At 44.3% G+C, this 27,663-nt stretch overlaps 1 protein-coding gene across 1 annotated transcript in view; it reads right to left on the bottom strand.

The window, feature by feature from the left end:
- Window positions 1-27,663, bottom strand: part of NSMCE2 (NSE2 (MMS21) homolog, SMC5-SMC6 complex SUMO ligase) — a 243,373-nt gene that overhangs the window by 5,553 nt on the left and 210,157 nt on the right. Inside the window, exons 5-6 of the mRNA XM_063131135.1 lie at window positions 7,669-7,772; window positions 3,422-3,528 (exon numbers count right to left, since the gene is read on the bottom strand). Of these exons, the coding sequence (XP_062987205.1) occupies window positions 3,422-3,528; window positions 7,669-7,772 (211 nt within the window). The remainder of the gene's footprint in view (window positions 1-3,421; window positions 3,529-7,668; window positions 7,773-27,663) is intronic.

The following is a 27,663-nucleotide window of genomic DNA, read 5'->3' as shown; positions in this document are numbered from 1 at the left end:
AATGCTTCTCAGTGGATCAGGAGATATTCGTGGATTGGGGGGAGCGGGGAATCAGCCAAAATTGGATGGAAGCACTTTGTGTGAGTGGAGCACAAGGGAAAGATTCCCACTCTGTTAATTTTCTTCTGCTCATGGATCACGGGATCCAAGAGCAAATGTTAGAATGCTCCCTTGCATAAAAACATCCTTGCAAGTAGAAAGCTAGCATAGCAAGAACCGAACTTGCTCATCACCTTTCTTCTTTCTACTTCCATGTCCCTTTTTTGTTTTGTTTTTGGACACGGCAGCATTCAAAACTGTAAACTGCTGCCTGAAGTGGAATGGAGCATTCTGTCACACCCTTTTCTATTTATAGACCAGACCTCAGATCATCCACAAATGCTCTCTTGATAACGTTTTGGGTCCAGAAAATGTCCAATGATGCTGTCATAAAGGGCTGGTTCAGACATACAAGGACATCATTTCCTTTCTTATTAGCATTCAGCATTTGATGAGTGGCAGCTAAATGCATTTGAGCTATCCCCAGAGCCTTGGTTCTTGTTGAGATGGTAAACTTGTCCCTGGACATCACCACGTCAGACTTTAGGTAGGGCTAAAGAACGAATCCTCCTCCTTCTTCTATATAGAAGACAAGGATCAGTGCCTGAAAGGTAGAGATTGTCCAGGAGTTCGATGGAATATGTTTGGAGCTAACCAGTTCCTCCATCTACATCCTAAGTTTGGACAGCAAGAGCATTTATAGAGGTGGGGGATGGAGACCAGGTAGCTGTGGAACTGCCTTAAAAGCTACCAAAGGCAGAGCCTGAACTTTTCAGAACAGCCCCCCCTCCCCGAACTAGTCAGAACACATTCACACTAATGCGCATTAACTAATGTGAATTAACACTTATGCACACATGAGAATTAGCACAAAACTAGTTCACAAGTCCGTGGAATCTGGTGACTTGGTTTTAGTGAAAAAACAGGCCACAAGTCTGCATGATTCGGGAAATGCAATCTGCTCCGGAATCCAAAACCATTTGAATCTGTTGTGGATTTCTCCGACATTCCTAAGTGCAGATGTTCCATCTGCATTCTCATTTGACTCACTCTAATGTTGCACTTGGTGTTAATTATGTCTTGAGACAAAAATTATATGTTGCACCACCTGGAATGGATGGACAGATGGATGAGAACGAAAGGGGAGCAATAGATCAGCTCATCAGCTAGCAGAATAAGACAATCACCTGTCTTAGCTTCTTTTAAGACTCAAAGGCTGGGATTAAAAATACAGCTACATGAAGAGGATGAAGCGGTAACGCCCCCCTGTCTAAGGTCCTCTTCAATGCTTTTCATGCTGATTGTCCAAATAACCCCCATTTCCATCCTGCACTTCCCAAATATTTTTGTATGCAACAGTTTGCTTTCTCTATATTGTTCAGCCCCAGCTAGCCATGCATGACCGTATAAACTTACGCTTATGCTCTTAAATCTCCAAGCCAATAGCACCACACATAAGCCACGGTGATTCCGGTAATGCAAACCGCCCGTTATTACTACAACCATTTTTAGTTTGCATTCATTTTCTTTTCAGGATTTCTTTGCAAATAAATAAATAAATACATCTTGGAGCATCTTGAATAGTCAAAGAAAGTGGGTGTTTTTTTTTAACACAGAGAATGAATAAATTCCTACGCTGGCTAATAAGGGAAATCTGACTTTTGAGACACTTGGAAAGCTTATTTCTTTCTCCAGTGTCAGCTGTGATAGGGTAGGTGGGAGCTCTGTTATCCAAATGGTTGTGATCCTAGGGGCAGTTTGCACCATTTCGCTAAATGAGCCACATAAGCTAAGATATGCACAGAGCACACCGCATGAACTGATGCGGCAGAGATGCGCTTTGCAGCAATTGCTACAATCTGGCAGCTCCTACAAAGGCCTGCTTGGATTGTGGAAATCACTGCCAAGAGTCACCCTTGTACTGGCAATTCACACTGTACTTTTACAGAGAAATGTTAGCAGCAAAAACCACACATACAGCCCTCCTCCAAACAGCAGCCTTCCCCAACCTGGCGCCCTCCAGGTATGTTGGACTACAAATTCTACCGTCCCTGAACATTGGCTATGCTGGCAGGGAAGGATGGGGTTTGTGATCCAATACATCTGGAGGGTACCATGTTGAGGAAGGCTGACCGAGAGCGGGGGGGGGGGGGCAGAACATAGATCTCCAGATGTTTTGGACTTCAGCTCCCAGAAGCCCCTGCCAGCATGGCCAGTGGTCAGGAATGCTTGGACTTGAAGTCTAAAACACCTGGAAGTCTACTTTCTGCCTATCTCTGATCTACGGTACAGGTTTTGCAAGTAGGTCCATGTCAATGAACTAAGAATAGCGATAATCCCGAGACCTCATGTTTCCACCAAAAAAATGTATTCAAGGCTTTGTCATTACTGGCATCACTGGGATGGGGGTAGGGGAGCAATTGTATCTATCTATCTATCTATCTATCTATCTATCTATCTATCTATCGATCTATCTATTGAAAGTATTTCTAACCCACACTTCAAAAAACCTTTTACCGGGACAGTTTACAAGGCAAATAAAACAATACAAAATTACAGAACAATAAATTCAAGCAATAAAGATACTCTGGGCCAGCCTAATTTCATTCAGCACAACGGCAAAATTATTTTTATGGAGCAAACAGAGTTTCTTGAAGAAAGAAACATATGGACCACTGCCTATAAAAGAAGGGAAGAGCCAGTTTTGCATTATACAATCTAGAATGTCCCTGGTTTCTATGGAAGGGAAACTCCCATGACAAGCCTTGCCTCTCTTTGGCCCAGTGACATAAGTTCCCCCATGCATGCAATATCAGCTCATCTAGGGAAGTACGGATTTTGTTAAATTTGTTCTGTCTGTGTTTTGTGGATTGTCAGGAGTCTTTTGTTCCATCGTCCGCTCATTGACGGCATCAGATTATTATTTCTTACCTGAATTTAGATCTACTTGCACAAATTTGCATTGGTGCTAATGTGCACTTAAACACTTGTGCAAATGTGCTAACGTACATTAGTTAAAGCACATTCGCGCTAAGCCCTCTCAAAAGTGAAAAACTCGTTTGTTGCGGAATCCGCAGGTCCAGTTCATAGAAATCCAAATTCATTTGTATCTGTTCTGGATTTCTCCTGCATCTCCTGCGTGCAACTTCATATGTTGGGCTTCCCAAACAATGCACCATGTGCAATGAGGGAGAGGATTTTGCTCCCAAACGTAGTGCAACCTTCAAGGGTTCTATGATAGACACACAGATGGAAAAGTGAATGGGCCTGTGTGTGTGTGTGAGAGAGAGGACATTGCTCTTCTACATCCCTGAGTACGATAGTGAATATTATGTTCCCAGGCTCAGCAGAATTCCTTTCCCACACGCTGATGGCTGCTTACCGGACTTTCTTCTTCTGTTGCTCTTTGAGCCAGATGTGTTCCAGGATGGCATTTTCTTCGTAGGTGTGACGGCAGATTTTATTCCTGACTGGTTTCTTCATTTCCACCTGTAATAATTAATCAGGTTGCACTCGACTACCCAAATCAAGTGTTTTGTTATGTCCTCAAATCAATTCTACAGTACTGGCTCCATCCTCAACATCCCTCAGAAACTGAAGACCATTAATAGGCTTATGATTATTTATTACTATGTAATACCGTTCTGTAAATGAGCAGAGTGATTTGCAGTGCAACGCATGCATGTATGTAAGCATATAGATGGGCCTCTGACCCCAGGTTTCAGCCCTAAGGACTTACATTCCTTCACCCTATGGGCCAAATCTGGCCCGCCAGGCCTCCCCATCTAGCCCATGAAGGCCTCCATGAGACCCCACCCCCTTAGAGAAGGCGGAAGAGTGGCTTCAAGGTTGCAGCTCAGTTGGGAGCTGGCTTCTGACCACCTTCCCCAGTCGGAAAAGGCACAGGGGGAGCAAAGCCAGCTCCTGACCGAGCCGCCCACTGAAGGAGTGCTGTGTCCGGGAAAGCTGATGGGAAAGCAAATCCAAATCATGGAGAAGACGCAGCCAGAAGGCATTCCCAGCGCCCTGAAGCAGTGTCCCTCTGCCTCCCCTTTCCAAACAGAGAAAAGCGTGGGCCGAACAAAGACAGTTCAGTGACAGTGTGTGTGTGTGTGTGTGTGTGTGTGTGTGTGTGTGTGTGTGTGTGTATAAGACAGACACAGAGATAGAAAAGGTGTGTATGTGGCTGTATGCCAACAATAGCCCCATTCATTTGGGGCAGTGGCCCTGTGTATTACAACGCCCTGGCACAGGGCCTCAGTCCAAAAAAGATGCCCTATGTCTGCTCTAAGGCAATGCAGCAGAGAAATACTAGAAGGAGGGGAAGGCGGGAGCAGCAAAAGCCATTTTTAAGAACTTTTGTTTTGTTATATGCCATTAATTAGCCCTTGCCTTGGTGGGAGACAAGGAAGGGGGGATTTGGAAGGGTTTCATGGAAAATATGAGTTTTTAAAGGAGGGATTTACTGAGGGGAGGGAGGGAGCCCGGGAATTTCTAGTACCATGTCCATTTTCAAATAGGAATTCCAGAACACAGAAAGGCTATGTACTTGTTCTTTAGAGCTGTAGTTTTCAGACTTATAGGTAACTGACCAGGGTCAAACATACCATGACCCAAGACCAGGAGTAGCTTGTGGGATCTCAGGCACCATTTTGGGCATGGAGGTGGGATATACATTTAGTAAAAGTATGAATTCCTCTCCTTTCGTCCATGTATGAATTCCTCTTCTTTCTTTTCCTCTGTGGGTGCCAGTCCAGGTTGCAATGAAACTGCCAAGTTCACGTTGAAAACCCCTGATTAGAACATGGGTCTCAAATTGAGTTTAAGAGTATTCCTGGGATGAGTGTGTGTGTAATTTTATAAAAACTTATTATAAGAACATAAGAAGTGTCACGCTGGATCAGACCAAGGATCCATCAACTCCAGCACTCTGTTCACATAGTGGATAACCAGCCATCAGCCAGGGATGAACAAGCAGGACATGGTGCAATAGCACCATCCCACCCATGTTCCCCTGCAACTGGTGCACACAGGCTTACTGCCTTGGATACTGGAGGTTGCACACAACCATCAGGGCTAGTAGCCATTGAAAGACTTTACCTCTAGGAATTTATCCAACCCCTTTTAAAGCCATCCAAATTGGTGGTAATCACTACATCCTGTGGTAGTGAGTTCCATAATTTAACTATGTGCTGTGTGAAGAAGTACTTCCTTTATTTGTCCTGAATCTCCCACCAATCAGCTTCATGGGATGACCCAGGTTCTAGTATTTTGAGAGAGGGAGAAAAATGTCTCCCTATCCATATTCTCCATACCATGCATAATTTTGTATACCTTTATCATGTCTCCCCCTCTGCCTCCTCTTCTCTAAGCTAAACAATCCCAGCTGATGTAACCTTCCATCATAGGGGAGATGCTCCAGCCCCTTAATCATTTTAGTTGCTCTTTTCTGCACTTTTTCCAGCTCTATAAAAACTTTTTTTAGGTGTGGTGACCAGAACTGTACACAGTATTTTAAGTGTGGTTGCATCATAGATTTGTATAAGGGCAGTATGATACTGGCCGTTTTATTCTCAATTCCTTTTCTTATAATGCCTAACATGGAGTTTGCCTTCTTTACAGCGGCTGCACACTGGGTGGACATTTTCAACGAGCTGTCCACCACAATCCCAAGATTTCTTGTTCAGTCGCCGCCAGCTCAGATCCCATTAGGTTATACTTGAAGTTGGTTTTTTTTGCCCCAGCATGCATCCCCTTACACTTGCTTACATTGAACCGCATTTGCCATTTGGACGCCCACTCTCCCAGCTTGGAGAGATCCCTTTGGAGCTCTTCACAATCCCTTTGTGTTTTAACAACCTTAAATAATTTGGTGTTGTCGGCAAACTTGGCCACTTCACTGCTCACTCCTGATTCCAGATCATTTATGAACAAGTTGAAAAGAATTGGTCCCAATACCAATCCCTGTGGGACCCCACTATTTACTTCCCTCCATTGGGAGAATTGACCATTTATTCCTACTCTCTGCTTTCTCTTCTTTAACCAGTTACTGATCCATAAGAGGACCTCTCCTCTTATTCCATGTCTACTAAGTTTATTCAGGAGTCTTTGGTGGGAGACTTTATCAAAAGCCTTTTGGAAATCCAAGTAAACAATGTCCACCGGATCACCCCTATCTACATGTTTGTTGACACTTTCAAAGAATTCTAGTAGATTAGTAAGACAGGGCTTGCCTTTGCGGAAGCCATGTTGATTCTTCTTCAGCAGGACCTGCCCTTCTATATGCTTACTAATTTTGTCTTTAATAATGCTTTCAACCAATTTACGTGGTTGAAAGCATTATTATTATTATTATTATTATTATTATTTATTAATATAGCACCATCAATGTACATGGTGCTGTACAGATAACACAGTAAATAGCAAGACCCTGCCGCATAGGCTTACAATCTAATAAGTTGTAGTAAACAATAAAGAGGGAAGGAGAATGCAAACAGGCACAGGGAAGTGTAAACAGGCACAGGGTAGGGCAAAACCTATTATGTTCTTATGTTCTTAATTACTCAATGTAAAGTCAAGGATCTACAGAGTATCAAATGGTGTGTGTGGGGGGGGGAAGTAGGAGATTGACAGCAATCAATTTGTGGACCACTGGTCAATGATGGAGGGGGGCAACTAGCATTTGCTACTTGTTGGAATTCTTGCAATGAATGCTGGACTAGTTGCACCACAATCTGATTGAATAAGGTGCTTATGTTCTTAAAAAAAGAAGAATCACTTAATTGTTGCATTTGCAATGTTAAGAGATCCTGGGTCTACACTCTTGCTTTGAAAAGTAAAAGGATATCAGCGGACCACCAGAATACACACACACACACACACACACACACACACACACACACACACACAGACGCCACACAAGAATGTAGCCAGCCCACCCCTGTGTTCAATTAGATATCAAACCTTGTCTACACTTGCTTTTAACTGCATTGGTTTCTTGACTCATATCTGAACTGTATCGCGTGAACGGTTGAAATCAGCACAGTAGAGAATCAGCTTGCAGCAATTTCACTTCAAATGGCACTGATGTGCAGAGAGTGATACTCCCCCCCCTAGCATTATATTGGGGCTCTGGCTAAAATTACTGGAAAGGATTTAGCTGGAATACAGGGAATCTACATCAGGGGTTTTGAAAACCCTTTCAGCTCCAGGAACACGTTTTAATTCCAGAGAAGCTCTTGGGGGCTGCATTCAAGTGGGGGCTGGGGCAAAAGGTGGGGGGACAAAAATACCAGCAATACCAGCATATCTTTGCTTAAGGCTCTTACTGGCAGTAATTAAGCTGTAGGAGAGCTTAATTCAACCTTCAACCTTTCAGAATGGGAGGACATGTGCAAAAGCCAAGACACCACAAAATGAACAGCATTCAAGGAAAAAGGCGTGGAGCCATTGGGGGAACTCCCGAGGGCCAGATTTGGCCCGGAGGATGAGGTTCAATACCCCTGGTATACATCCACCACACATATTTCCTGCTGTGGGACATGAGTAGGATTAGCATTGTTGCAAATAGCCTATGAAGCCACCAGAGAAAAGTACTTCCCCACTGGTACCAGCATGTGAGTTACATACCTGTGTAATGGGGCATATGAAGTTCATCTGACTTTGTGTCACTGCAATATCCTCATCGACTAGTTCAAGGTCAGGGATTTCATCTGGAACTGACAGGACACCAACTGCAGAAGAAAGAGGAGAGGGTGGGAGAAAACACCATTCAGTAAAAGTGTGACTGCTGTCATTAAAATAGTCATTGTTGGTACTTATTGCACTCCCAGATATAGATATAGATACAGATTTATACCACAGTTGAGAATGGTAAATAAACATAATTGACCTTGACCCAGCTGTGTGTGCAGCTGTTGGGGGTGCATTTGTGATCCCTGCTCACTCTGAGCAAATGAGGAAATTGCACAAATTTCTCCATAGACTAAACTGGGTCTGGTTCTATAGGGGGGATTTGTGCAAATTAGGAAATTTGCACTAAGCTGAACTGGGAAAGTTGCACAAATCAAACATGAGCACATGCTCAGTAATGGCCCTGGAGAGTTTCTCCAAAATTTGGCTAAAAGAAGTTAAACACCTCTGCTTTAATACAACATTTGTGAACTGCAGGTCTGAGATGCTTTCTAAAATCCCATTCATCCTATAACAGGCCTGTGATAAGGTAATCCCTCGAATATCAGAGATGCCATCCACAGACTGTTTAGCCTGGAGAAGAGAAAATTGAGGGGAAACATGATAGTATTCTTCCATTCCTTGAAAGGGTGTCACACAGAGGAGAGCCAGGATCTCTTCTTGATCATCCCAGTGTGCAGGACATGGAATAATGGGCTCAAGTTACAGGAAGCCAGATTCTGGCTGGACATCAGGAAAAATTTCCTGACTGTTAGAGCAGTATGACAATGGAACCATTTCCCTAGGGAGGTCGTGGGCTCTCCCACACTAGAGGCCTTCAAGAGGCAGCTGGACAGTCATCTATCAGGAATGCTTTAAGGTAGATCCCTGCATTGAACAGAAGGTTGGATTTGATGGCCTTATAGGTGCCTTCCAACTCTATTATTCTATGATTCTATGATCAGTAGACATTCTCTGAATTTGGTTATTTTGTAGGTCATTTGCCATCAAAGATATTTCCACCTAGACATGAGCGTTCAGAAAACCAGTTTTTTTTTGGGGGGGGGGGCACTTGCTGTGAAAAAGAGCCAATTCTAAGATAAATCAAGGCTGCATGAAACTTTCACATTTTTGCCAATAATGGGGTACAGGGCTTTCTTCTACCCCATTCTTCTCTCTCTCCTGCCCTAGTTTGCATTGTCTTTGTAGCCCCACTTGGCTGCTGCAGAGGTGCTATTTTTAAAAAGCCCCCTCACCCAGGAACCTATGAGTCATCATGTAGCCAATCAGGTGCCCATTCAGGAAGCAGTGCTCTCACTCTGAATTAGCTTCATTTGCCATCATTAGTAACTTTCTGATTGGAGATATGATGACTCACTTGTTCCTAGGTTAAAAAAAAACCCCACACACCTCTGTAACCTTATTTTTCCTTCTACTTTAGCGCACTGCTGCTGCTAGTACTGCCACACCACACCGCCACTGGGATGCCACTGGGCAGAGAAGCCTGGATCTGTGTGTGCCGTGGGAGCACAGCTACGCAGCTGGGCTATGAACACTTTCATCTCCATTTCAGTTCCCATGCTGAAAAGAATGGATGAAAGTAACTGAGGCAGGGTGGCCTGTGCTTTTCTGAGGCTGCTGCATGGAGCTCCAAAGTTGCACTGAGTGCTGTTTTGGCTCAGCCCTATATATAACACTGTGCATGTGCTTTTGACATTATCACTAGTCCCTGTGGATTCACATATGTGGGCCTTTCTGGCTGCTATCCATATGGAGGCAGCCCTAGATTAAACTAAAGATATCTATGTCATCTCCCTTCTGCAATTTTCATGATCATTTTAGTAGACATAATTCAGTACTAAATGGAGCAAAGGAGACTTCCAGGATTGCCATTGCTGAGCCTAATAAAGACACCTGCAATTAGAAGACATTTCTGACTATCAGCATTACTGACACACCATGCCCTGCCCTTTAAAGTTTATTGATAAAATGTTAATAATTTAACATTTTGCTCTTGGAAACTGGAGTCTCTTTCCTTTTAGGCGTGTGTAGGAAATTGGCCTAGTAAGAAAACAGGGGCTAGCTGCTTCCATGGACCTATCTGCAAGTACAATACTTGGGGGTGTGTGTGTCTTGAACCAAAGCTCCCAGAAACCATCTCCTTGTGCCTGCACTGCCATGGTCATGTTTCCGCCCCAAGTCTTACAAGCTGAATTTCATGTTAGAATGAGGGCTGTAAACATGAACTGATTCACTCCATTGATGAATCAAGCCATTTCTATGCGGTGCCAGGCTTTATCACTCCAGTTTAAACCCCTTCCATCTGTCAAAGCAGAAAAGCAAACAAAAACTAGAACAGCAGAATACACTATCATTTCTCTGGGGGCTTTGCTGGTGCAACAGAGTAGAACAGTGCCACATCGCTTATGCAACAGCTTTTATTTAGAGACTCGTCCTTCCTTCTCCTGTGCCAAATAAAATCCATTTCACTATTTCCTCATCATTCAGTGTGGCCAAACATCTCTGAGACAGAAACTCTGACAAATGCTGGCTAACCGACCATTTGCAGGGAAAGTATTAAATAAAGCAAACAGTTCGATGCTCACGTATTTTCCAGGATGTGCTCAAGGGCTGTGCATCTGCCACGCACGAAAATGCAGAATGTGATACTGGGTGCAGGCTCAAGCTTCCTGAGCATTTCGATTCTTATTTAAATTTCTTAAAAGTGGAGATATCTGTGTTCAAATCTCCTATCAGCCATTTGGGCGAACCTAACCCACCGCACATGGTTTTGTAAGGAGAAGTTGGAAAGGGTGGGGTTGTACTCTCCTTACAGGAAGGGCAAGATGCAAATACACTAAATAAACAAAACAGTATAAAATATCCATAAACCAAACAGCAAAACAGCAGAATATGTGTGCTGACATGGTATCCCCTCAATTCCACATACAGAGGCTGACTGTACCAGCAGTTGAATCATGTTTTAGCCCTGGCAACAGGATTGCGTCCACCACCATGCTTCAGGGCAGCAGGCTAATTTAGCAGTGCAGGACAGGTGGTGTGGCAAAAAAGCTCCATTTTCCAAGAGAGGGGATTGTCCCAGGGGGCTCAGGAGGAAGAGCTTGGGGGGGGGGGGGGCTGCCCCGGCTGCCCCACAGAAACTACCACCTGAGGTGGTTGCCTCACTCTACCTAATGGTAGGGCTGGCCCTGTGTATTAGTATTGTTGTCACTTGTTTCCAGAACACCATGAGAAGGGGAAGCTGACTGAACAGCCCAAGGAACAGCATTCCAGATCCCAGAGAGACAACCAAAATGGCCTCATTTCTAGATGCCAACACACCTTCCAAATAAGTTGGAACTTGGAGCAGGGCCTCGCCAGCCAACCTTAAAACTTGGGAAGGTTCATGTGGGAGGAGCCAATGATGTGCCAGCAGTGGAATGGCAAATGGAGGCTGCCTTTGGCCCCTCCCACTGCAGTGGCAGCTGATGCTCCCTGCACCAGCAGTGCATGAAGTTATGATACGAGAAAATTATTATGGAAAGACAGAGATGATGGTAGTTGGTGAGCTGTGCCCCTGTGGAGATCAACCAATAGTATGTTACCAGGTGAACAACCTCTGGTACTGTCCTAGCTTACAAAAACCGTAGAGGCAGAACCATCTCCCCAATCTGTACTGTAATATACTAATGGTGCAATCCTAGGCATGATTACTCAGAAGTAAGTCCTACTGGGATCAAGGCAATTTACTCTCAGGTATGGGTGTGTAGGATTGCAGCTTAAGAGACTGCATATATTGGTGCTCTCCGAAGTGGTCCCACATTTTCTAAGTCTTATAAGTTTCGGAATGTGTATTGCATGAAGCAGCCAGACTTTGAAAATGTTCATAAAGAGCTGTTTTATAGGCCATCTCTGGTCAACTGGGACAGGCAGCAGCTCTCTTAGGCAGAGACCTCTCCCAGGCCTGCAACCTATGATCCCTTTTAACTGGGGATGCTTGTGACTGGACCCAGGGACTGTGTGCATACGGAGTACACGCTCTAGTGCTGAGCGCGTCTTGATCAAGTTTGAGAAGAGGGTTGGGGGAAGAGGAGGCAGCAGTTTCACCTAATTACAGTCCATGCTGTAATACTTAAGGTTTGGGGTTGCACAGAGCTCCTAAATTAGTTACTGTCTCCAAAGCAGATGTCCTGAATGATACGCTGCCCTGGGATCCTAGTGATATAGGGTGGGATACAAATGTTTTAAACCAATCAATCAATACGCACAAAACATCAGCACCACACAGATAAGGAAGGTTATCGATGACATGTGAGGAGAGATGATGCAGATGAACAAAGATTTGCGGGATTTTATTTTCTTCCAGTAAACAAGTGTGCATTTTCTGTGCGAAGCATGGATAACGCTGTGCTATATACTATTTGTTCTATAGTATTTGCAAGTATTAACTCGAACCAAGGCTCAGCCTGGCTAGGGAATCTCTTCTCACTGCTCAGGATGAGTCCTCAATCATGTGAAATCACAATAAAGAGGGTCTCTGAACATATATGAAGTGCTCTCTCTAATATGCCCACTCCACGGAGATAGGACAGAAGTTATTTATTTAATTTATGTTGCTGCCTTTCTTTCTATAATAGGACCTACAAGACTCTTACAATGCATGAAAATGTAAAAAATGATATAGCACCAATCTAAATAAATAAATAAATAAATAAATAATTTTAAAACAGAAATATCAAAATGAAGGATGAAACAATTAATCAACTTGATTAACTGATTTAAAAAAGTGACGCCAATTAACTGGGCAGGTTTTTTTGGGTTTTGTTTTAAAGTATTAATTATCTTTTAAAGTAAGGACTTACAAATCCATGGGTGATGGGTGCCATCTTGGAAGAAGCATTCCTCATTCTGTCTTGCGCAGAACGGAATGCATCTTCTGAGTTGCTGACTGATGTCACACAGTTATACTGTTTTCTTCAGAACTACTGCCGTATCCATGTCCAAATGTAAGGAGGTTTATTTGTTCAGTTGAAAGATTTATCTACACCTGAAGTCCTCAGAGTGGCTTACAATTTGTTTAAAATACAGTAAAATGCATGGCCAAGAGGTGGGTGTCCCTCACTAGCAGCACGTCTTCACCCAGGCTGTGGGCGCAGCTGTTCTCTGCTGCTCTTAGGGCATGGCTAGACCTACCGGGTCTAGCGCGACGGAGGGGGGAGGATCTTGTGATATGGTTATCGTGAGATCTCCCCCTCTGTCTACATGCGCCATGTGATGTCCCAGGAGGAAGAGGCCATCACGCCCGCCATTTTGTTTTATTTCTTAAAGGAGAAGGAGTGCACAAGCGCTTGATCGCAAAAGATAGGGTGTGTGTGGTTTGGTTTTTTTTTAAATCCCTGCTCCCCCCACCCCACTCCCAATGGGCACAGAGCGCCTGAAGAGCTCTGTGCCCCGTGCCCGGGTCCTTGCGATTACTCACAAGGAGCCAGGACAACCAACAACGCCTGGCCACACGTTCCGCGGTCTTGGGATCCTCCTGAGACCATGGAAAAAGCAGGCTAATAGGGTAGGGTGATACCCCAGGCCAAGGGAGGGATCATCCCTCCCTGCTCCTAGGATCCTCTGTGCGTCATATGAACGCACAGGGACGATCCCAGGGCAGGGCAATCCCCAGGATATTGCCCCGTCTAGCCATGCCCTTAGTGGCAGATGCAAGAGGCACTGTGGGTTGTGGTAGTGGTTGCTCAGATGTTCTGGCTCCCGTTCTGTACTTAGGGTGCAATCCTATGCATGCATTGTACAGAGTGAGACTTAAATGAGTGTAACATGTATAAAGGTTGCACTGCTAATTGTTCATTCATTGATTAAAAATGCATATGATTAACTGACTGTTAGTTGTCCTATGTGGTCAATTTAGGATGGAGCAACATCCAGTGCTGCCAGCCTGTTAGTACCAATTGTGCTGCAGCAGCAGGAACAACCACTAGCACAACCCAAGAAACTAGTTCAACCTGGCACTTATGGAATGGGACAGGCCTGCAAGTTCCATGGACATGTCCCATTCTGGAAGTGCACGTTTGGGCTAGTTTCTAGTTGTGTTACCAAGCACTAGCTTCCTGTTGCACTAGCGGCCATTCCTACTAGTACAAGGGCAGCATTGAATACTGAACCAAGGTTCAAATCTCCCACTCAGCCATGAGGCTCATTGGATGGCTCTTGGTTAGTCACAATCTCGCCACCTAACCAACCTCATAGGGTTGTTTTAAGGATAAAGTGGGGTAAGGTGGGTGGAAGAGCCATGGGTACAGCCTTGGAGGAAAATTTCTTTGGATGCTCTCTAGATAAGCCTTCTATTGTACTATTGCCCTGCTTCATTCATAAGGTGGATCCAGAGGTCATCATCTTCCATGTCTATGCCTCCCGTGTTTTCCCATTGCTTCTTCTGTCTCCCCCACCCCCAAATCTGCTAAGGAGGAAAAGATGAAATGGCTGAAGAATACCTTCCGACAGGTAGGAGAGGGAGGGAGAACTCTCATACACTGTGGAAACCCCCAGCCTTCAGGACTATGCTGATACTGTACCAAATACTAGTGTGAGCACAGCTGAGATAAATGAACCTCACCTGGCTGCCTCACCCAAGTCTCACCAGGTCTGCTTTCTCATCCATGATCAGATTATGGATGAGAGAGGTGTTACTATGAACTCACCTGGCATTCATTAATAGCACCAGCAGATCTGAGAGCAAGTTGACAAGGCAACCAGTCTCCATCTGGTTGGGTGGGAAACCAGATGTGGGTGCAGGCAATTAGTGTCTATTCCCTCATCTCTCCCCCCCATGTCATATCTCTCCCTGTAATTTCGTCAATAGGGGCACCCCCATCACCTCCCCAATTACTTCCTCCTCCCAAGCACATCCCTAAGGACTATTAAAATACCAGGCACTAACAGGGAGCCATCCCCCATCACAAGAGGGCCATAAATACAAGTGAGTTGCCCTCACCAGAATAGCAGCTCACATGAGAAACATGAGTCAATTTGCTTTACTAGAAAAAGAAATCAGAATGGGGATATCTGATGTGCAGCAGGGGTGGGAAAGATAGGAAAAGGCCTTATTCTTTACTACCTAATTTCTGGTATAGGTTCAATGGCTGGTAGAAAGACAATGTCATACAGGCAGCCACATCAAAGATAACTGGGAGAGGACAACTAGCTAATGTAACAACATAAGAAGATCCCTGCTAGATAAGATGAAAGGTCCATCCAGTCTGGCTTACTGTTCACAAAATGGCCAATCAGATGCTTGTGGGAAACCTGCCATGTAGGACATGTGTGCAACAGCAAACCTCCCAGCTGTGGGCCCCAGCAACTGGTATACATAGACATACCACCTCTGATACTGGAGGTAGCATATAGCCATCAAGACTAGTAGTCATTCATAATCTTCTCCTCCATGAAATTTGTCTAACCCAGTGGTTCCCAAACTTTTTCAGGTCACCGCCCCCTTGGTTCCACAAACTCATGCCCAGCGCCCCCTACCCTACCCTATAAAAATCATTATTCAGAATAGTGGTTTTCAACGACCCACTAAGGAAGATAATAACAATAAAATTCAAAACAGTAACAATTAATGGAATATTGATTCCAAAGCACCTGCCGCAGGCTTGCCGAGGGAGGGAGGGAAAAGAGAGCGAACGCCTCCGTTTTGCAGCCAGCGTGGCGGGGCACACCAAGCAGGGTATGTCTCTTCATTAGTGTTTTGGTGCTTTTGAAATATTTCAATTCACCGTTAAAAGGACTCTTCTTAAATAGTATTAATACATGTGTGGATTCTTCCCCTATATGGCTTAGGACCAAACTACCTTCTCCCATAAAAGTATCCCTGGGTTTTAAGACCTTCTGGAGAGGCGCTTCTCGGAAAAGACCACCTCGAGCGCCCCCCTGCTGCTTCCTTGCCTCTTAACGCCCCCCTATGCAATCCCACCGCCCCCAAGGGGGCAATACCGCCCACTTTGGGAACCACTGGTCTAACCCATTTTTAAAGCCATCTAAATTGGTGGCCACCATTACATCATGTGGCAGCAAATTCCATACTATGCACCGTGTGAAGAGGTCTTTCCGTTTATCTGTCCTGAATCTCACACCATTCAGCTTCCACAGGTGATCCTCAAAGGTGGCTTGCAACTGTTCGATATAACAGAACAAAAACCGAACAGATACACACACAACCCAGCAGCACTTAGTCCTGTGGCTGATAGCGGATGCCTGTACATCCTCCCCGAAACTGCTACAGTACCAGGGCATCTGGCATTTGGAACAGAGTGTTCTTTCTGGCTGGTAGGGTAGGTGGGATGGGAAGCAAGCTCCTTGAAGATGTTTCCTTTGTGGGTGAAGGCTGGCGCCAGTCTGGTCTTCCCTTTGCTCTGATGTTCTTTCTGGGAAACAGTGGGTGCAACCTCCCAATAGTGTTCAGTCCTCTGGTTGATGATGGCAGGGCTCAGCATGTGCCCTCTTTCATTTTAATAGAGCATCACACCATGCCCATCCAACTTGGCTTGAACTGATGTGTGCTGTTCAAAATTATGCTATATTATATTTAGCGCTATTCCTTTTCTCGCCCTTCCAAATGATATGAGAGGTCCAGATACTACTAGAGATACAAGCATGATTTATTATTGGTGTGGGTGGGTGTATGACTGGCCACACGACTGAAGTAAAGCTATCTGTCATATACACACACACACACACACACACACAAAATATTGCCAGCACATCCTATTTCCAACCTAATTAGCTTCCAAAGAGGTAGCCACTGAAGAAGCGAAAGTAACAGGGAGTCTTATACAACCTTAAGTTTAAGAGCAACAGATTTTATTTTATTTTTAATGGCATAACCTTTGGCGAACTGGAGTCCATTTCATCAGATACAAGATAAACCTGATGGAGGTGGCCCCAGTCCATTTAAGCCTATACCATAATAAATCTGTTTGTCTTTAAGGTGCCAAGGCTCTCTGCTGGTTAACCTAATTAAGCATCTGCTCAATCTTCTAGCCTTCATCTCAAGCCTGAAAGGAAAAACACACACCCTGCAGACTTGGAATGAAGTACCATGCTTTGCCACAGATTTTTTTTCCCCTTTTCTTTTTAATATCCAGACTGAGGAAAAGTAAAGAGTTCTGTGTTCAAAGTTTACATTCTAGACACTACTTGCTCCAAGGTGAATAGAGATAGAGGGACCTTTGTTCTTTAATCCACCTGAGCAGGGCCGGAGCCTGTTTATAGAGCAATACACCAATATTTGAATTTGCAGAAGTGAATCACCTGTTCGGACTACTCATGGATAAAGGACTGAAATTTAAAAATAAACTCTGCACCAAGGACCACACCCCTCCGAAGCATTAAGGTTTCACAACTCAGACATATGGTGAGGAATGACTGACTTATCAGTACTCCTCCCAAAGCAGTAAGCCAGTCGTCAGAGTAAAAGACCTTTTAGGTGATTATTCAGGGCAGTTCAGCCACAGGTCAGTGTCCCAAGGACGAGAGACAGACATGGTTCTGTCAAACCTCTGCAGTATAGCCTTCATAATTCAATCTAAGCAAGGGTTTCAGAGAGAGCAGATGGCCTTCGCAAGAGTTCAGGTTTGGAAAGCTACAGTGCTAGGGATGCTGGGAAATTGGGCTCTGGGTCTTTCCATTAGATGAGAACTCAGGTCCCCTCTTATGATGATTCCAAGGAAGAGCTCCTCGCTTTCCTGAGAGGCTTCACACATTACACTTTAGGTGTACACGTAAGCCAGGCTTCCCCTCCAGATGTACTGGACTACAACTCCCACCATGCCGTTCCATTGGCCATGCTGGCTGGGGCTGATAGGAGTTGAAGTCCAAAACATCTGGAGGACACCAGGTTGTAACTGACTTGATTCAGACATAATGCTAAACTATGCTTTAGCACAGGGGTGGGCAACCTTGGGTGGCCCAGGGGCCCGTCTGTCAGTTAGGCTCTAAACTGGATTCCTGCATTGAGCAGGGAGTTGGACTTGATGGCTTTATAGGCCCCTTCCAACTCTACTATTCTGATTCTTTGATCACCCCCCACCCCCAACCTGCTGCAGGCCCTACTCCAAGCTCCAGTGGAAACAAGCTAACTTTGTCTGTTCTGAGCTTATGTAGTAGTTTGCCACCAAATTTTGGCAGCAACCCCCCTCCCTTTTTTTCAGTTTAAAAACAATAGGGGGAATGGGGGTGGGGGGATGCTGCATGTGGCCCGCGTCTTCTTCACCCCTGGATTAGCATTACATGGATGGGTGTCACGCTTATAAGAACCCCCCTCTCCTCCTCCAGGTTTGTTGTTATGTCCAAACCCAGAACTGTAGTTAATCTTGACTATAGGGTTTACTATTGCCCCTGAATAATACGATTGTTTTGTATTTGGGATGGAGGAGTACCATTATTTATAAGACAAGGTGGCAGAAGATCTACTCACCACCACTTTCTTTAATTGGAGAAAAATAGGGTGACCATATGAAAAGGAGGACAGTGCTTCTGTATCTTTAACAGTTGCATAGAAAAGGGAATTTCAGCAGGGGTCATTTGTATATATGGAGAACCTGGTGAAATTGCCTCTTCATCACAACAGTTAAAGCTGCAGGAGCTATACTAGAGTGACCAGATTTAAAAGAGGGCAGGGCACCTGCACCTTTAACTGGTGTGATGAAGAGGAAATTTCACCAGTTCTCCATATATACAAATGACACCTGTTGAAATTCCCTTTTCAATACAACTGTTAAAGATACAGGATCCCTGTCCTCCTTTTCATACGGTCACTCTAAGAAAAAGCAGTGGTGGAGTTGCATGAACAGTCTGGCGACATTCATTTGCGGCATAATCTGCCAACAGGAACAACATTACATCATTCCCAGGGGCATTCTTGGGAGAAAGATATGGCTTTCCTCACTCTCTTATTTCACATGTGCAAGGCAGAGATCAAAAGGCCCTGCTTTCATTTTTTAACTAACCACTGTTCCATTTTCACATCTGAATTTAGGGAACTGTGGTTTGCTCAAGCCATGGTTAGTTACACCATACAAATTGGGAAATGATCTGAATATTACATAGATAAAGAAGGGTCGTTTGATTTATACTAAACCGGTTGTTAGCAGTAGCTTTCACAGAAAATGTCTTCAAAATGTATTTGTGGTATTTAACTCCTCACAGATTGCATCATATTTCTTACACCTCACCTGAATCTGTTGGAGGTGTTACATACCAATTGTTTTTGCATATTTTGGTCATGTCCTGTGCTGTTAATGTTTTGGATAGATATACTTAAGTTCATCTAAGAAATTGAAGGGTATGATGTATTTCCTCAACCTAAAAAAAAAGCATTGTTAGGTTATTTGTATTATATTGTTGATGCCACAGATTGAGTTTGTGAAGATAATTTGTTGGCTGCAGCAAAGGTAGGTATTGCATAGTACTGGAAGAAAATTTCAGCACCATTCCTTGTGGAGCAGTTTAAGAAGGTTTGAAACACTGCCTTTATTACTATCTTGACCCATTTCACAAGTTGTTATCTTAGACAACAAACTGAGAAATTTGTGGGAAAATTGACACCTTTTTATTATGTTCTGGAACAACACGTTTTAGAATAGCATTCATCCTTATCTACTTTGTCATTCAGTCTTTAAAAAGAAGACAAAATTGGTAGAAGCAAGGAGGTCTAAAGTTGGGGTTCTTCTGGTATAGGTTGGGTCATAGTATATATCAGGGGTTGGAAACAAATGGCCTCCTGGATTTTGTTGGACTACAATGTCCATCATCCCTGAACAATAGCCATGTGGGCTGGGGATGGTGGGAGTTGGAGTCTGCTTAAAGCCATTTAAGTCAATGGCCATCACCACATCTTGTGGCAATAGAAAAATTACATTATTTTGTCCGTCCTCTGAAGCCACAGTAACTACAGGTTCACTGTAGGAAAAGGTTATAGTAATGTGCTAGAAGATGCGAAGGAGAACAGAACTGCCAATCAATTTAATTGGGTGACCCCAAGTTCTAATATTACAGGAGGGGGAGAAAGACTTCTCTCTATCCACATTCTCTACATCCTTCACCATCCTTCTCTCATAATGCTAGAGCTTGGAGTCACCCACAGAAATTAAATGAAAACATTTTCTTCAGTTTTTCCTGAATCTACTGCCAGTCAATTTCATTGGGTGACCCATAGTCCTAATAAGATTAGAAAAGGGGTAAGTAACCTGGTGCCCTCCAGATGTTTTGGACTACAACTCCCATCAGCCCCAGTCAACTTGACTTATAGTTAGGGATGCTGGAGGTTGTAATCCAATATATCTGTGGAAGAAATCCACATTTCTAGCCAAATGATGAAGCAAAGCCAGGCCAAAGAGAACCTAATATAGAACGTGAAGCAGTTTTCCACAAGCTGGTGTCTTCCAAATGTTGGACTACAACTCCCATCATTGGCCATGCTGGCAGGGAATAATGGGAGTTGCAATCCAACACATCTGGAATGCACCAGGGTGGGAAAGTCTAATCTGAAGCAAAAGTCAGTCGAAACCTATTTTGCTAGAGCACTTTTCCAAAAAAACCCACCACCCACCAAAACAAAACCATCGCATTGTCCTTGTGCCAGGTTAATTTCTTTGCCCCGCCTCACGTATAAATACCAAATCACACAACATCAGGGCAATACTTGGGTGCTATAGAAAGAATCTGGACATATCTCCACTACAGACGGAAAACAGTTTTATCACTCTCTGTTTCTGCCCAGGGTACCTGGAAGCTCTACTTCTGTGGTGAGAAGGTAAGAATCTCTACTAGAAATGTCTCAGCACCTTCCCAAAACTACAACCCCAAGGCTCCTTTGGGAGAAGTCACAAAAGTTAACCCAGGACAAAACGTTAGAGAAGTTTGTGACGTAGGTATACTGAAAATCTCACCGGTGGATCTCCCCTGAATAAATGGTTTAAAAAAGGACTCTCGGTCCACTCCACCCAAAGATCTAGCTTCCAGCCATGCAGAAAAGAAAAAAAAAAGGCGAAGGGGCCAATAAAAAGCACCCAGCAGAAACGGCATGCTGGGGGGTAGGGAGGAAGTCAGTCTTCCAAGCAGATCAAAAGGGTGGGTCTGCAGTAAAACCCTTGAGTCACGATGAAGCTACTTCGTAAACAAGGAGACATTTATTTCAGTGAAAAACTTCCTCCTGGCAAGGTGCTGGTGCTACCCAGTTGTGCGCTCACTCTACCCCATTTCCCCACACCCAAAGAGGTGAAGAAACAGAAAGTCATCAGCAAGTCAGCAGTGTTCCCTGAGAATTGCTATTATCTAGGATGACATATTCCTTGATTACTACACTTGGCCCAAGGTTTACATAGTGCACAGAGCCTTTAAAACGGATAGCTTGGCTATCGCTGCCAACAGCTATCGAGAGTGAAGGGATGGGCTAGAGAAACAAAATGTTGTTTCCTAAGGTTGGAGCAGTGCTCCAGAACTGATACCGCTCTGAAGCACTTCCAAGAACTCCTCGAGACAGAACCATGCCAGAGAAACGCATGCATCGCCCAATGCCACCTGAGCTAGGATGACCAGATGGAAAAGAGGACAGAGATCCTGTATCTTTAATAGTTGTCTAGAAAAGGGAATTTCTGCAGGTGCCATTTGTATGCATGCAGCACTTGGTGAAATTCCCCTTTCATCACAACAGTTAAAGCTGCAGGAGCTATACTAGAGTGATTAGATACCAACGGCAGGGCTCCTGCAGCTTTAAATGTTGTGATGAAGAGGGAATTTCACCAGGTGCTGCATGCATACAAATGGCACCTGCTGGAAACCCCTTTTCTAGACAACTTTTGAAGGTACAGGAGGCCTGCACTCCTTTTCAAATATGGTCACCCTAACCTGAGCAAAGAGTGGGTATTGAAGGAAAGATCTCAGAGGACAGGAGTGTGTGTGTGTGTGTGTGTGTGTGTGTGTGTGTACGTGTACACAGACACCATTCAAAAGAACTGCCTGTGAAGCAAAATCCCGAGTTTGTGGCTTCTGTGCTAAATAATCTGCAACTTGGTGCCAGCTCTGCAATATACATTATCCAAAGCTTTCCCATTTTCATTGTGGGTGGGGAGAGACAAATGGCTATGCAGATCACATACGCCACAGCCCCTACTTGCTACAGAGACATAGCTCACATGTGTTCAGGCTTCTGTCTTAAGCCTTCAGGAAATTATATCTATATCTATATCTAGATATATATCTCTTCCATGCAATCTAAGAAACTGGAAGAGCACCAGTGTTGGAAAGGCTAGGCTAATGAAATCCCACCCACCCTGGTTTTTAAAATATAAAGCAAGGAATATCAGAATGAAGAATTCAGTAGTAGATGTCAGTCTAGTGTAGTGTTGTGATTTGAGTGTTGGACTGAGACTTGGGAGATTCAGTTTCTAATCCCCACTTAGCCATGAAGCTCAGTGGGTGACTTTGGGCCAGTCACTGACAGCCAAACCTACCTCACAGGGTTGTTGTAAACGTAAAATGGAGAGGTAAAGGACTATGTTTTCCTCCTTGGGTTTCTTTGCAAGAGGAAATAAAGGAAGGATATAAATGTAATAATAACTAAAATAAAAACAAATGCATAGATAAAAATGCCAAAGTCCACTTTTGCCAGATGTGATCCTGGGCAGAGAGATTAAACACATGCCTGACTGATACTGCCCACCAGCCCCATAGCCAAAAGCAAAAGCAAGTCCTAGGAATGGAGCCCACCTAGACAGTAATTCCCCAAGCAACTCAAAAAGCATATTATCCTTGGAAACCCAGGCAGTCAAGCCAAAACTGCAAGTCCAGGCAGCAGAGACTCTCCTAGACAGGTATCACGCTAGGAAAGCAGATCAGGCAGGCAGAGGCTGATGACACAGCCGAGATAAACCACGTCCTGATTCCCGCTGGGGATATATTCCAGGCCTGAATTTTCAGATTTCATTAACATTGAGATAATAATTCTATAAAACTAGCTAAAAGTGGGCTAGATGGAACAACTATTAGGTGGATTCACAGTTGGCTACAGAATCGGACTCAAAGAGTACTTATCAATGGAACCTTTTCAAACTGGGGAGAGGCAACGAGTGGGGTACCGCAGGGCTCAGTCCTGGGCCCAGTGCTCTTCAACATTTTTATTAATGATTTGGACGAGGAGGTGCAGGGAACGCTGATCAAATTTGCAGATGACACAAAATTGGGTGGGATAGCTAATACCCTGGAAGACAGAAACAAACTTCAAAGTGATCTTGATAGGCTGGAGTGCTGGGCTGAAAACAACAGGATGAAATTTAATAGGGATAAATGCCAAGTTCTACATGTAGGAAATAGAAATCAAAGGCACAGTTACAAGATGGGGGATACTTGGCTCAGCAATACTACAAACGAGAAGGATCTTGGAATTGTTGTAGATTGCAAGCTGAATATGAGCCAACAGTGCGATAGAAAGAAAGGCAAACAGTGGCTGCAAGAAAGGCAAATGCTATTTTGGGCTGCATTAATAGAACTATAGCTTCCAAATCACGTGAGGTACTGGTTCCTCTCTATTCAGCCCTGGTTAGGCCTCATCTAGAGTATTGCGTCCAGTTCTGGGCTCCACAATTCAAGAAGGACGCAAACAAGCTGGAGCATGTTCAGAGGAGGGCAACCAGGATGATCAGGGGTCTGGAAACAAAGCCCTATGAAGAGAGACTGAAAGAACTGGGCATGTTTAGCCTGGAGAAGAGAAGATTGAGGGGACACATGATAGCACTCTTCAAATACTTAAAAGGTTGTCACACAGAGGAGGGCCAGGATCTCTTCTCGATCCTCCCAAAGTGCAGGACACGGAATAATGGACTCAAGTTAAAGGAAGCCAGATTCCAGCTGGACATCAGGAAAAACTGCCTGACTGTTAGAGCAGTGCGACAATGGAATCAGTTACCTAGGGAGGTTGTGGGCTCTCCCACACTAGAGGCCTTCAAGACGCAGCTGGACAAGCATCTGTCGGGGATGCTTTAGGGTGGATTCCTACATTGAGCTGGGGGTTGGACTCGATGGCCTTGTAGGCCCCTTCCAACTCTGCTATTCTATTCTATGATTCTATTAAAATTGATTTTAATCCCAATGAAATAATTGAATATATGGAATAATTTGTTGGTGTCTCTTTCATCCTGCCTTCAAACCTGAACATCCAGACAGACCAGAAAATGAAGAGGAGGGGCATTCAAAGGCAGGAGGTGATGGAGCCAACAGTGAGGGTCCAGACTGAAAGGCATCAGACAGCACTCAACGTCTACCAGGAGAGGCATGAAGAGTGCTGTGAACACACTGTTATCACGCTTCATACTCACAGGAGTCCCTGCCCTGCACATGGAGGGGGAAGTGGGACCACATCCACTAGCCACACCCCTGATGTCTGTGTTTTAAGTAGAAGATCAGGAACGGGCTATATCAGTAGGGTCTCCATGTGTCAAGGGCTGAAGGGAATGGTCCAAAATGAGTCAAGAGCTGGGAACTGAGAGGAATCCGCCGAAGTTACCCATACCAGACTTGGTTTCTCAGAAGGCTTGCGAAAGGATGTCCAGCAGCCAATCAGGTTACAACTGGTCAAGAAAGTATCAAGCAGGTCTGAGCTCTAGAACAAACAGGGTCAGAAAGACTCAGCCAAGGGTCTCGATCCTGACATCGTCTTGCTGAGCACAAAGGAGATAGAGTTGAAAAGAAGTCTTTCAACCACTGCCAACACTGCACAAAAGCAGGACCAGAGCTAGCACCACTGTAACCTAAGCAGGAAGTCACTCCCAACAGCCTGTTGAAAATCACAGTACTATCCACTCAGAACAGTCGACTAGAACAGATTTGCCCTAAAAGAAAGGAGACATAGAATCATAGAATCATAGAATAGCAGAGTTGGAAGGGGCCTACAAGGCCATCGAGTCCAACCCCCTGCTCAATGCAGGAATCCACCCTAAAGCATCCCCGACAGATGGTTGTCCAGCTGCCTCTTGAAGGCCTCTAGTGTGGGAGAGACCACAATATTTGATACCTCTTCCCTGAATTTTCAGCTGTCATCAAAGTCTCTAGCCCTTTTACTGATGAGACAGAATATGTAAGGCAATATACCATCCAAGCGCTCATAGACTCAGTTTCCAGCATTCTGGCCAAAGGTAGTGGCATGAATAAAAAAAAGCATTTCGCAACTTGCTTTTCTTCTTTTTGACGAACTTGGTCTGCAATCCTATGGTGACTATAAGGGTATCCCAGGGCCATGTCATGGCACAAATCTGTCTCTTAGTGGAGGGTGTGGGTTCCACCCACACAAACTCCTCCTTCCTGGTCCTGGCAGAGCCATCTGTGCTCTGATAGCGGTGCAGGAAAAAAGGGGGTGTTCTAGGGTTGGATCTGGGATGGTGGGGTTAACCTAATTGTACCACTGTTTCTGTCTGCCTGATGAATATTCTATTTGCTAGACAAGGGCTCCCCAACCTTTCTGTGTCAGGGGGAACATCTGAAATTTTGAGAGAATGTCATGGGCATCTGCACAAAACAGCTGCCATAGGGGCTTGCCCACTCGTAAAATGGATACCAGGGTGGGCATGGCAGTCACAAAAGAACTACATTGTGCTACGTTGTGCTCCTTTAGTCCCAGGCATTTTGGTCCTTTACTTCATATTGTTTTAAATCTGTTACTGTATTTTAAATCTTTGCTAGGTATTATTTGATTATTGTTTTTATTTCCTACTGCAGTTTTAAACGTTTATATTTTATTTTATTATGTTGCATTTTATGGCTGCAATTGCTATGTACCGCCCAGAGAGCTGGGCGGTACATGTAATTGTAAATACAGAAATACAGAAATGTAATAATAAATACATAAATACACTAATTTCCCAGAAGGCAAACTGGTAAGACTAAAAGAAAATAACTTATTCAAAAAGGCAGAGGTTGGAGTCTGAGCTCCAAAACACAAAACCACTTTTTGGAACCCAAATAAAGATGGCAATGGCCGGGGCGGGGGGGGGGGGAGCACTTCGCTTTGCAGCATGCCAGCCTCCCAGATGTTTCTGTACATGTATGTTTCTGTTTGTGTGTGAATATGATTTTTAAAATATCTTAAGAAATAAAAGCAAAATCAAGATGGACAGGGAGTCTGGAAACTCCATGTTGGAGACTCCAGTGCTAGAGTATCCTTGCTATTGTTACAGGTCACCAGATTGAGCAGCCCAGTGCGCTACATAAGCAGTAACTCGCTGGGAAATATTTGAAAGGAGAAGCACAAGGGAGTTACTTGCTCTCCAGATTACTTTGGCCATTTGTCACATCCTTCTGGCGAAGGGCGGACTAGAATGAAGCTACATGGTGCCCGGAATCAAAGAAAGTATTGCCAGTGAAGTGAAGGGGTGGCTGATAAAGCATTAATGGGCCAGGGCGGAGCTTACATTGTGAACTTCCTTGAGGGTTACAATGCTCACTCACCCCCGCATCAGTTTCAGAATCCTATCTGCCTTGTTTTTGCTACAGGTATTCTCTCTGGCCCCTCCTTTTTCCTTGAAGCGTTGGCCACATGATCTGGCTGTGATCTTGGCTATCTCAAGTTTTACAGCCTTCAGGGCAAAGGGGTGTTTCATATTCTAAATAGAGGTGTTTTAAAACAACAACGTAACATCGCTTTTATGACACCACATAAATTATCACCTGTAAATTTGCACGCTGATTAAATGGGAAAGACTCCTGAGGGACCCACCTCCACGATGCAACGCCGTGTAACGCCACGGTTCTTTAGCAAGAAATAAATACATTACTGGAAATAAAGTTAATTTAAAAGAGATTGCTTCAGCCTTCAAGAGGAGGTGTTAACGCACGCTCGAAAATGGTAAAAAAAAGAAAGAAAGAAAAAAGGGTGGGGTGGAGAGGAGGAGAGAACCCAAAAATTGTGCCTGTACACAGAAACTTGTCAAAGATCCCATCAAGAATGAGAGTGGAGGAAAAACCCTAGGCTGCTACTCTTTGTTTCTGTCTCTCTGCAATGCTAGAGGGGGGAAATTACACCCAAGAAAACTATGCTGGATTATGAGATGACGTGTATGATTTGCTAGATCTCACAAAAAGCCGGTGTAGGTTTGCAGGCATAGTGGGAATGGAGAAAAGGAAAGGTCAAAGGTCACTTCAACTATGAGCCCACTAGATGGCCGTCCACAAGAGAGGCCCAAGCAGCAGCAGCACACCGGATCTGCAAGATGGGCCCCCAATAATCTTGGTTCGCCTTGCAAGGATGGCTGAGAAGTGCTCCAAATACTTGAAATGTGACACTTAAATGGTGAAGCATTATCAGCACAATTTTAAGAATTTAATCTGTGCTAGAAAAATTAGGTGGAAGCAGAAAATACAATGTAGAATAATGACCAGTGAGGGGCTAGTTGCACAAACATTCACAGTGATTCATAAAGCGCCAATATACTTTGGATGCACAAATTGTTCACGAAGTGACAAAATGCCCGCACCCCGTCCCTCGTGATAATTAACATTGATGGGGCCATCTGTGACCTATATTATGCAAGCTTCTCAGTTCCATGGGAATCTTCCTACCAGAACTTTATAACACACTGCATTCTAATTCAGTCCCATTAACTTCCTTGGCTCGGTTTCCACTTGTCTCTTCAACTAAGAATGCGAGAGAACGCTATCTTGCGTTTGATCGGCATGCCGGTTCCGTCACTGCACTTCTGCAGTCAAGCTGAATACTGAATCGGATGAGAAACAGATGAAGACAAAAGTCTTCATTGTGTGCAAATGGCTGAACATGTCACAAAGGAACTGTAGGCCAAGGAGCCCCTGCAAGTTCCATGTATCATAGCTCAATCTGATCTTTCAAATGTGACAAAGACTCACAATTTCAGCTGTTTTCAATGCGATTCTGCACTTTAG

Source organism: Elgaria multicarinata, chromosome 7, assembly GCF_023053635.1.
Source record: "Elgaria multicarinata webbii isolate HBS135686 ecotype San Diego chromosome 7, rElgMul1.1.pri, whole genome shotgun sequence".
Taxonomy (NCBI): Eukaryota; Metazoa; Chordata; class Lepidosauria; order Squamata; family Anguidae; genus Elgaria; species Elgaria multicarinata.
Note: the sequence above shows the minus strand (reverse complement) of the source record. Positions and strands in the feature narration are given on the sequence as shown.